The sequence below is a fragment of the Diachasma alloeum genome, unplaced genomic scaffold (assembly GCF_001412515.2).
Source record: "Diachasma alloeum isolate Michigan unplaced genomic scaffold, Dall2.0 Dall_scaffold_00271, whole genome shotgun sequence".
Taxonomy (NCBI): domain Eukaryota; kingdom Metazoa; phylum Arthropoda; class Insecta; order Hymenoptera; family Braconidae; genus Diachasma; species Diachasma alloeum.
The window spans coordinates 1,841,944-1,853,982 of record NW_021680410.1 but is presented as its reverse complement, the minus strand read 5'-3'; the positions used below and the strand labels follow the sequence as shown (position 1 = coordinate 1,853,982).

The 12,039-nt window shown below is 34.3% G+C and overlaps 1 protein-coding gene across 5 annotated transcripts in view; it reads left to right on the top strand.

Annotated features, from left to right (window-relative positions):
- LOC107037895 (synaptotagmin 1) overlaps positions 1 to 12,039 on the top strand; it is a 32,095-nt gene that overhangs the window by 16,108 nt on the left and 3,948 nt on the right. For 4 of the 5 annotated variants that reach the window (XM_015256707.1, XM_015256704.1, XM_015256706.1 and 1 more), the window contains exons 4-9: positions 787 to 932; positions 1,026 to 1,124; positions 2,712 to 2,906; positions 3,587 to 3,763; positions 5,349 to 5,600; positions 7,870 to 8,087. In XM_015256707.1, the coding sequence (XP_015112193.1) occupies positions 787 to 932; positions 1,026 to 1,124; positions 2,712 to 2,906; positions 3,587 to 3,763; positions 5,349 to 5,600; positions 7,870 to 8,064 (1,064 nt within the window). In that variant the 3' untranslated portion in view covers positions 8,065 to 8,087. The remainder of the gene's footprint in view (positions 1 to 786; positions 933 to 1,025; positions 1,125 to 2,711; positions 2,907 to 3,586; positions 3,764 to 5,348; positions 5,601 to 7,869; positions 8,088 to 12,039) is intronic. The other variant, XM_015256708.1, reaches the window with a different exon arrangement.

The window sequence follows — 12,039 nt, the reverse complement described above, 5'->3', positions numbered from 1 at the left end:
TTTCCGCTGGATTGTGTTTTGTTTTGCATTACAAAATCCGAGTGGAAAAAACTTGGAAAATTGATGCAAGCATTCTTATAGAAAAGATCTCAAGGGAATAATTCAAACAGAAAATCGAAATTCATTGACTTTTTCTTATCGAATATCCAATGGAATCAGCGTAAAAAAACAACTAGAATGTTTCAATAGAATTCCGATAGAAATCCTATAGAAACCCCGTAGAATTCCCATAGAATTTTCTATCGAATTCGCTAGCTTTTCCATTGAAATTTTTCATACACGGAGAGAAATATTCAAGGAAAATTACGGAACATTTCACGTAATCCGCAAGCGAGAATCGTTTTCAGTGAATTTCTATAGGAATATAAGAGAATAAATCTGAAAAGTTCAGTAAATTTTCGGGTCTGTCACCGAAAAAATACGAAAAAGTCACGTAATTTTTCTGGAAGTTGTAAAATCTAACAGAAACTTCAAGACTTATTATGCCTCAGAACATGAAAATTCTTGGATGTTTAAGAATTTTTACGAAAAGTTCCGGAAAAATTACGGAACGTGTTGTTAAAATCTCCCCCTCACGGTGACTCATAGCTAGCCGTGAGGCGTCGGACGGATGAGTAATTTTTACGGAACAGATCGTGGAATTTACATGACGATTGACACTTTTTATTGAATTTTACTTCGCTCCCAGATTACGTTTCGAAACGTAATCTTTACGTCTTTTTCCTGGTAATTTTTATTAAATATTTAAGTATAAACATAATAAACGTAATTTTTCTCGACCTGCAGCTGTCGGCGCAATAGTCCTCGGTATCTGTTTCTGCTGTATAAGAAGATGCTTCCGCAAGCGTCGGTCAAAGGACGGCAAGAAGGGCCTGAAAGGTGCTGTGGACCTGAAGAGCGTACAGCTCCTCGGTGGAACGTACAAGGACAAGGTTCTTCATTATTATGTTCCATTTTTGTTTGGCTAGTCACTAGATCAATTAATCTTTATTCGCCCCCCGTGGAATCCACTTTCATGTATGTAGGTACAGCCCGACATGGAGGAACTGACGGACAATGCCGAGGAGCCGGACGAAGCTGAGAGCAAACAGAGCGAGGTCAAGCTCGGAAAACTCCAGTACAAGGTGAAGTGACGCTTGCCAAATTATCAATGTGGCTTGCCAAAACATATTCCAATTCATAAAACTATTTCCTTCTTCCCCACTCTGCACTCTGTCGAGGATTATCAGACACAACTGGAATATATGAACATTTATTGACGATATATACCATTAATGTTGAACATAAACTGACGATGTACACCATGGATGTTGTTTTTGTATTTCTACACTGTTAGAAATTCCTTGAAATTTCAGTCACAGCTTTCAGTAAATTTATCATTCGTCTTGAAAATTCAAGAAAATTAGGCTTTTCATGTTAAAGTAGCTCTAGCCTTACGGTAAATTCAAAGATCGAAAACTGTAAATAAATTGCAGAAAACTCGATTGGATTCGGAATTCTAATTTTTTTCTCAATTTAATTTAAATCGTTTTGGTTTTTCAAAGAAGAAATGTTTAAAATTCAGGATTTGACCCAGTGTCTTATGTAAAAATCAACATTTCCATTGTAATTAATTGTAATTGTAATTAATTGTAATTAAAGATCTGAATTTTTTTTCACTAGATGTGAAAAAATAAAGAAATTTTTTGAGACCTCATAAAGAATAATCCACGGTTTTGCCAACAAGTTTTATTATTTATTTATAAGAGGGAAATGTCTGAAAAATATCAATATTTTGCGAAATTTAATTTAGATAATACTGACTGGGTATAAATTTTTTCCAATTTTTTCCATGCAATTTAGTTGAAAAATTTAAAAACTGAAAAGATTCAAAAGTACAGCTCAGCCCGGCCGAAGGGTAGAGCTACTTCAAATAATCATTGAGTTTTGAATGAAAGCTTGAATTTCCAAACTCATCGGGAAAATTCAGTAGCGAAGTGGTAAAACGGTTTAAGTCGACAGATCCCCCAGTTGAGTTTTTGAGGAATATTTTCGTAATTACATTTGTTGTAGCTCTCAATCGGCTCGACAAAAAAGGTTACACCACAATTTTGCTATCTCCCTTAAATTCTGAGATATTCATTAAAAACTGGTCAACAGTAAAAATTCACTTGTACCGTTGTACCACTTCGCTGAATTAAACATCACATACTATTTAATTTTCATTAAATTGAGAATTCAGAAAAGTTATTTCCTGAATTTTCAAAAATTTCGAGGGTTTCCAGTGTCGTATGGACCTGAAAATCGAGAATTGCTTCAATATTCAAAAAATTAACTGATTCATCAATGAAGAAATCGATAGCGAAGTGGTAAAACAGTTCAAGTCAATTTAGACTATTGGCCAGTTTTCACTGAATATCTCGGAATCTAAGGAAGATTGCAAAATTTTTGTTATAACCTTTTTTGTAGAGCCGACTGAGAGCTACAACAAATGCAATTACAGAAATTTCGCTATCTCCCTTAGATTCGGAAATATTTCTCAAAAACTCAACTGGGAGATGAGTCGACTTGAACCGTTTTACCACTTCGCTGCTGAAATATACAGAAATTTCACGTAACTTTGTCGTTGTTAAAAATTCCAAGCTTTTTCACTTGAAATTTTAAGAGTAATTTGTCTAACAGTGTACTAGCATTTCCTCACGTTCTAATGAAATTAAACTTGATCTCTCCAGCTCGAATACGACTTCAATTCGAACAGTTTAGCTGTGACTGTCATCAAGGCTGAGGATCTACCTGCACTCGATATGGGTGGCACTTCAGATCCTTACGTTAAGGTTTATCTTCTTCCTGATAAGAAGAAGAAGTTTGAGACTAAAGTGCACAGAAAGACACTCAATCCTGAGTTCAATGAAACTTTCACGTTCAAGGTAAGCGAATGGGAAAGAAATTTTATGGAACAATGTGAATTCGATAGTACATTCTATTGGATTTCTGTTGTACTTTTTGGCAGTTTTTTCCCGATTCTAGAAAGAATTTCACGGCTAATCTAGTGGAAATGTTCAATCGAAACTGTTTAATAGAACAAATTTGTAGGACTTCATCTTTTGCCTTTTCTGCTCGTTTTTATCTTCTTTTTATTAAAAAATATAATAAGATTTCTTTTGAGAATTATCTCAAATTGAGACTTTCAGAGCTCCTCTCAAAGAAAAATTACCATTTCAGTTCTGAAATTATTAACTTGAGGCATTCAAAAGTCCCAATTCGAGTCTATGAAAGTGTCAATGTGAAAGTTTGAAAGTCTCAAATTGAAACTCCAAAAGTCTCCACTTAAGACTTTCGAAACTCTTAAACTTTTAAACTTAACAATTTCCAGCTTCAAATTAAAATTTGGAAATCTTTTTTTAAGCCCTTTAAAATCTTGGAATAAAAAATTATTTTCTTGGAAGTAGAACATTTGAGCGGAGAAATTTTCAATTCTTACGAGAAATCCAGTAGAATTTTCTGTTGAATCCGCTAGGTTTTACTATGAATTTTTATCATCCTTGAAAAAGTTCGATTGCAACATGCAAAATGTTGATGAAATCGGAATTATTTATTCTGTGTTTAGGGTGTTCCATATGCTGATGCCATGAATAAGACCCTCGTATTCGCCATCTTCGATTTCGATAGGTTCTCGAAGCACGATCAAATTGGGGAAGTCAAGGTACCACTTTGCCAGATTGATTTGGCACAGACTATTGAGGAATGGCGAGAGCTGCAGAGTGTCGAGGGTGAGGGTGGACAGGTGAGTGATCAATTCGATGATTCTTTTTGACGATTGTACATTATTCGCTCTTTCCCAGTCATATGAGTCATTCAAATCTAGTCAAATGACTCAAGATAAATTAAGACTCCGTTGGACGCGCTATCACGTATGAAAAAATGCTATAGGATTTCCTATAGAATGTCCTATAGGATGTCCTATAGAATATCCTATAGGATTTCCCATAAAAAATCCTATGGAGAATTCGAACATTTCCTATAGGATTTTTCTGATAGGATTTCCCACAGGATTTCCTATAGGATTTCCTATAGAATTTCCTATTAGATTTATGACCCTAATCCTGACCCTTGCGACCGATTTGTTTCGAGTCTCAATTTTGTGTTACTTTCTATAGAAAACCCTATAGTGAATTCTAGAGGAAATCCTATAGAAAATCCTATAGAAAATCCTATACGAAATCCCACCAGAAAAATTCTATAGGAAAGGTTCGAATTCTCCATAGGATTTTTTCATACGTGATGAGCGCCGCGCCGCACTTTTTCTGATTTTTTAACCCCTCACCTACGGCGTCGATACCATGCATCGACCCATATAATAAGCTTCTCCTATCGGCCGGGGTCAATGCATGGTATCGACCCTTTCCGCCAGCCGTAAAACATTATTTTCTCGAATTCTAAGAGACATATTGACATTTGGAAAAGATATTTGGAGAGTGAATGGAATTGTCTCTGCAGTGAACTATTTTATTTTATTTTTTCCGATGCATTTATAATATTTTTCTCTATGAATAAAAGTTGTAGATGAAAATTTTACATCCAACCGATTCAATCATATTAAATCATCTCGTTTATCGACAAAATTTCCCCCAAAATTTTTGAAATTTTTACTGAAAATACTTTAATGATCCTTCTATCGAATGGCAGAAGTTAATTTTCGATTTGTTGAATAATTTGTTTGTTATAAATAAATTTAGCATGTTCGGAGATCTCGGCAACCAATTGTGGGCAAACATTGAAATTGCTGTCAAAAATTAAGAAATTCTCTAGGAGTTTATTTCAAAGTTCTATACAGCCAATGTATTTCATTTGAATTTTTTTCGTTCGACTGTTTTTAAGTTATCGTTCATTGAATAACGGAGTTGACGCGCCGTAAGTCTCCCGGCCGTGGGGACAAGCGGCGTTATATGGACGCCGTACGTGAGGGGTTAAATTACACTGCAGTAAAACCTCAGAAAATTAAAAAAAAAATTGACATCTCATTTTGAAGTGTCTTGAAGCCGTATCAATGAAAATATCCGCCAAAAATATCATAAGTAGTTAGATTTTCAAATTTTTACTTCGAAACTCCCGACCATGTACGTGTATAAGGCGAATTTCCAGAAAAACATAAAAACTTTGAGCTTGAATATACATTGAAGATACTTTTTGTGCAGCTGAATAACTGTTCAGAAAAAAATGTCCTATAACATAATCCCTCAATTGACTCGTCGAGCCAATTTATCATTCAATAAATCATGAAAAATCAAAATTCATCATCAACCCATAAACTTCAAACACTTGCAAAGGGATCTCCAAGTTACAATGTAATTTTCGCTAAAACATTTAAGGACAACAAACTGGGCGATATCTGCTTCTCCCTCCGCTACGTCCCAACCGCTGGAAAACTGACAGTCGTAATTCTCGAGGCGAAGAATCTCAAGAAGATGGACGTCGGCGGTCTCTCCGACCCCTACGTCAAAATAGCCCTCATGCAGAATGGAAAGCGATTGAAAAAGAAGAAGACATCCATCAAGAAGTGCACCCTCAACCCTTACTACAACGAATCATTCTCATTCGAGGTTCCCTTCGAGCAGATTCAGGTAGCTCACCCCTCACCCCCTTTCGCCCCTCAATCAGAGAAAAACAGTAGAGTTCTTAAATAAGTCCTATTCGTGCCAAAAAAATCGTTTGTTCGAAGCGTGAGATGAGACTGAAAATTTTTATTGCAAAAATAGATTTAGTCTTTTCAAAAAAAAATTATTCTGTGCGCAAGCAAGAAAAGAAATGTAATTTCTTTCTTGCAAGAAACAAATTTCATCTTGAGATTAAAATTTAAATTTGCTCTTGAGATTTTTTCTATAAGAATGCAAGAAGTTACATTTCTTGCACTGATAGAATGATTTATTTATTCCAAACGAGATTCGTTAACTATTAAGGAATGGTAGAGTTGACTATGACGAAATAAATATTCGTTAATAGTTAACGAATGGTTCACTTGAAAGGTAAAAGTCGAGTCAAACAAGGCTTTTCAAATATGCATCTGTTAACTATTAACGAATGAATATTTGGTGAGACCGAATAGACCCTACGCTTCAACCAAGTCCATTTGTTAACAATAACTAATCCTTTCTATCAGTGTGCTTGCGAACTACTTGTGATTTCTAGTAGTGTTTCTTAGTTATTCGATGCTCCCATACGTATTTTGCTCCCGGCGAATGCTCGTTTTATATGAAACGAGAGATAGTCGTTTGTCGTTTCGGATATTCAATAATCACAGTCAAAAAATTAATTCTCAAAGGAAATAATAAGAATGATATGACAGCACTCTTGTAACTTGAGGACAAAATATTTCTTGATAAACTTCCCGCGATAAAAGACATTTTTATTCTGAAAAGAACACCGTCTTAATCGTCCGCCTCTTGAGCCAAATATTTCGTTGTTTTTGAAAGCAGAACAATTATTCATGTTTGAGAATAATAGCAAACAATTATTTTTTTGGTAATTTTCAAGTAATGATTTCGTTGGCCCAAGCAAGACTTGTTTGAGAACGTATTCGTTTTTTCTCTCAGTGCTCCACGCATGAAAAAATTCAATAGAAAACCTAGCGAATTCGCTAGAAAATTCTATTGGAATTCTATTGGAATCTATAGGATTTCTATTGGAATTCTGTTGAAAAATTGTATTTGGTTTTTGCGCCGATTCTATTGGATGTTTAATAAGCAAAGTTAATAGATTTCGAATTTCTGTTTGAATTTTTCTCTTGAGATATTTTCTATAAAAATACTTGGGCCGCAATTTTCCAATTTTTTTCCACTCGGATTTTGTGTTGCAAAACAAAACAAAATCCAGTGGAAAAAAATGTGTGCCCAATAATTTTAATACAAAATATCTCGAGACAAAATTCGATGAGAAATGCGAAATCTATTGATTTTTTCTTATCGAATATGCAGTAGAATTAGCGCAAAAACCAACTACAATTTTCCAGTAGAATTCCAATAGAAATCCTATAGAAACCCCATAGAATTGCTATAGAATTCCAATAGAATTTTCTAGCGAATTCGCTAGGTTTTCCTCTATGGAAAAATATATAAAAAATATATATAATATACGCCAATTTAATGTATTCTTCGAATATACACAAGATTTATATCTCTCTATATTATAAAAATTCAAATCGACTTCTGGTGAAAGAAATTTGGTACTTAAAATTAAGACTCCAAAAGTAAGAGTCACAAGGGTCTAAATAAGGGTTGCGAGGATCAGAGTAAGGGTCACAAGGATTAGATTAAGGGTCATTCGGTTCAGAATATGGGTCACGAGGGTCAGAATAAGGGTCACAAGGGTTAGATTAAGGGTCACGAGGTTCAGAATATGGGTCACGAGGGTCAGATTAATGGTCACAAGGGTTTGACTAAGGGTCATGAGGATCAGAATATGGGTCACGAGGGTCAGTTTAAGGATCACAAGGGCAGAATAAGGGTCACAAGGGCAGAATAAGGGTCACAAGGGTTAGATTAAGGGTCACAAGTGTTAGATTAAGGGTCACGAGGGTCAGATTAATGGTCACAAGGGTTAGATTAAGGGTCCTTCGGTTCAGAATATGGGTCACGAGGGTCAGATTAAGGATAACAAGGATCAGAATAAGGATCATGGGGGTCACATGCGGATCATATGTGGGTCACATGGGGGTTGGCGAGCGGGGCGAGCAGGGGGCTACGCCCCTACACATAAATCAGGTCAATTCCATACATAAAATACATAATTTTCAGGATATATATTTTTCCGCATCGGTCCTATTGAATTTTTTCATACGCGTCAGTCTCCCCTCAGCCGCGAAACCCCGACTAATGCCCCCGGCTCTCCTTCCAGAAAGTAAATCTCATGGTAACAGTCGTTGATTATGACCGTATTGGGACATCTGAACCAATCGGTAAAGTCATCCTCGGTTACAATGCAAGTGGCACTGAATTGAGACATTGGTCTGACATGCTGGCATCCCCCAGACGTCCGATCGCACAATGGCACACACTCAAGGACCCCGAGGACGGTGATAAGAAGGATTAAGATCACTCCACCCCCTGAGCGAGGTAAATTAACGAACGAATAGAAGGAGTCTAAGTCCCAAAGTCCCCCTCCTTTTATTCTCAAATTAATTCATTAACAAACGTTAAAGATAAAAAAAATAACAGCCGAAATACTTCGAACTACTTTAGACTCTTTATAATTTCCAATGACAAGAGGAGTAAACTGCATTATTGATGAAAAGAATTAACAAATTTTCAAATGACAGAGGAGAAAATACCTAGTGGATATTATCTATCGAATGACTATTCCAATGATTTAACAAAAATGGGAATAACTTACCACCGTGAATGTAGAATTTAACATGCTCTGACGAAGTGTAGTGTCTTGTATATACACATATATCTACTGTACTTCTCTCTGTAGATGAATTTTATTGCGCTGGGAATGGTGATGATTTCACTGCGAAATGACAACACCATTGAAATCAGCGTTTACGTGCATTTTGGTTTGTTCATTTTTCAAAATAACTAGTTTTGAAACGAGAAATGAATGACTCACATTTTCAATCACCTGCATATCCCCCGATTAATCATGTTTCATTTTATATATTTATTATAGTTTGCGTAGATTGAATAATTGAAGTTATTTTATGAATTTAGTGATTCGTTGATTGTAAAAGTTTATTGTTATACTCATGCTAAATATCATTGGTTTTTCATTTCATAATGGAAATGTACTATTTCACGATGTCTTCGTACGCTGAAGTTATAATCATCATTCATAACAATAATGATAATAATGATAAGAGGAGATGGAGAACTGCAGAGGACGAAAATGCCAATGACGTTTTGAGTTATTTATTGTACACACGTCGTTGGTATTTTTAAAAGCCACCATTCGTTATTTTAAAATTGTTTGGTTTGTTCGGGTAGTTAATATATCATTTGTGAGCAGAAGATGGTTTTCGGTAAGTCCGCTGATAGGGTGATTAGAAGGTTCTGGAGTCGTATGAGTGAATTTCGTACTCATGTTGGTGATGAAACATCCAATATGAGAACCTTGGAATTACGATACGCGATTTTCTCTATTTCTATGGTGTAACATCTGAAATTTACCGGAGTGTCGGGGGAATTCAACAACAGGCCTAGGGTATCGGTGTCTCTGCAGATTAATGGGAATTTGGAGGGATTGGATGGACGAAGAAATTTCAGGGAAAATTGTAGCGAATTCACTGCAGATTTACGGGGCGTTTTTTAGTAGTTTAGTTCATGGGGAAAATCTGTAGAATTTCATATTTCTATGCAAGCTTTTCTAGTGATACATTTTCGGTAGGAATTCCGTGACATGAATTTTTCAAGTTTTTTCCACTCATTTTTTCTTTCTCTTTTCATGAATAAAATTGAATAAAAAACTTGGCAAATTTGAGCCGAGAAATTTTCATAGAAAATATCTTAATAGAATAAGTTGTGTAGAAAAATCGAATTCTATGGATTTTTTCTAATGAATTCGATGGGAAATTTTACTGAATTTCTACTCAACTTCTATTGACAATTTTACAGATTTACTGTGCGTTTTTTCAATAGAAACTATTCATGAGAAAAATCACCGAAATTTTATATTTCTATGCAAATTTTTCTAGTGATACATTTTCTGTAGGAATTCCGTGACATGAATTTTTCAAGTTTTTTCCACTCATTTTTTCTTTCTCTTTTCATGAATAAAATTGAATAAAAAACTTGGCAAATTTGAGCCGAGAAATTTTCATAGAAAATATCTTAATAGAATAAGTTGTGTAGAAGAATCGAATTCTATGGATTTTTCCTAATGAATTCGATGGGAAATTTTACTGAATTTTACTCAATTTCTATTGACAATTTTACAGATTTTCTGTGCGTTTTTTCAATAGAAACTATTCATGAGAAAAATCACTAAAATTTTATATTTCTATGCAAATTTTTCTAGTGATACGTTTTCTACCGAAATTCCACGACATGAATTTTCCAATTTTTTTCCACTTAATTTTGTTTTCTCTTTTTATAAAACAAATCGAACAAAAAAACTTGGTAAATAAAAACAAGATAAATCCGGTAAATCTCAATGGAATAAGTTGTATAAAAAAATAGAATTCTGTAGATTTTTCCTATACAATATTTTCCAGCCAAAAATTAACAGAAATTCAATAGAATTTTCTGGCGAATTCTCTAGGTTCTTCTCCGAAATTTTGCCCCACGTGAATAAATACAAGAGCACAAATATATTACACGTGTTTTTACCAATAATCGCAATGTTTCTGATAGTTTCACGTGAACTGGCGTATATAGTACACCTATATAGTACAGCTATCCTGTATTGTACATATTTTATTCCGTTGAAAGAGTATTAAACATGCAAAACACACATTAAAACATTTGATTATTTCTACGGAAAACCCGAGTGGATTTGTCCGTTCACTTTGTCTCATCTGTTATTGTTACTTCATTTCAAGATTACGATTGAATTTATCTTTTCCCTCGATTGACCCATTTGTAAATAATTTAGAGTAATTTATGTACATATACACCAGTGGAAAAATCACCCCCAAAATCCACCTGAACGGCCTTCTCTTCGAAATTATCCCTCATCCCAAATGAAAGAACAAAAATCAAATCGGTGCGAGATTCTGCAGAGAGGAACAAATATATCTAAAGAATAAAATAAAAAATGGACAATATATGTAAAAATGAAGTTTCCCAGTTCACCTTTGGAATCTTTATCATCACTGACATTGATGTAATCAAATGATCGAGACATGTATAATGCGCTGAGAAAAAAACAGAAAAAATTGTGTTTATCTCTATTCCGGAATTAGTAGGTACACTGCACTGATAGAAAACATTATTTTTATTGAGATGTTTCTTTCTTGGAACAAGTATTATACACTCGAACCAATTTCAAATACATAAGAGCTTGCGGTGAATATCAATTATTTCTTCTTGAGATACATTTACTTGAATCAAATAAAACGGTTCTTGGCGTCAAGTCACATGTATTCACCACAAAAATGGAGCAGTTCTATTTTTTTTGACTTAATATTATCTCAAGTTGAGAAATTGTCTACTTTAATGAATTGAGCAAAAATTCGTACCTAGGAGATGATTACATGGAGGAATGAATTGAATGTTGTTTTCTCGAATGAAGCCGATGTTTAAATTGAGCTTTCCGTACATCACATTGAACGTAATTTGTGATATCCAAGTTTGTGTTGAATTGCCGTAATCTGCGATTCTGTTATTGTGAACTAATGCGATTTTTTTTAGTCAAGAAATATAAACTTCTTTCAACTCAACGACATCTTACTACAATCTCAAAGCTTTTTCCGCGTAAAAATATTGATCCTGATTCGACGTACGAAATGCTCACTTCAATTATAATTTACTTCGAACAACGTATGATCGTATTGATTGAGATAACAACGTATTTAGTCATGAGAATAATTTTGATTTTTGAGTAAACCAACGAATTTCTGGAGTCAGCCAACTTTTGGCTAGAAAGAAATCAAATACTCTTATTATTGCGATAAATGAAGGAACTTCAATTCTAGAGGAGTTCGATTTCTCCCAATCAAATGCATCTCAAGAAGAGATGACTGATATTCACTATGAAATCATGTTTATTTGAAAATTAACAGCCAAATGATAGTTGGTGCAATGGAAATTCTCTTGATAAAATTAATTTTTTTCTGTCAGTGTGTTGGAAATTTCTTGAATTTTCAGTCACAGCGTTATCTGAATTTTCGATGTGCTGAGGTTGAAATTTCTCATTCATCTTGAAAATTCAAGAAAATTGGGTTTTTCATGTTAAACAATCATCGATTTTTCAACGAAAGCTTGAATTTCAAAATTCATCGTGAAAATTGAACATCAAATACAAATCAATTTTCAATAGCTTGAGAATTCCGAAAAGTTATTGCCTGAATTTTCAAAATTTTCAAGGTTTTTCCCTGAAAATTGAGAATTACTTAAATATTCACAAAAT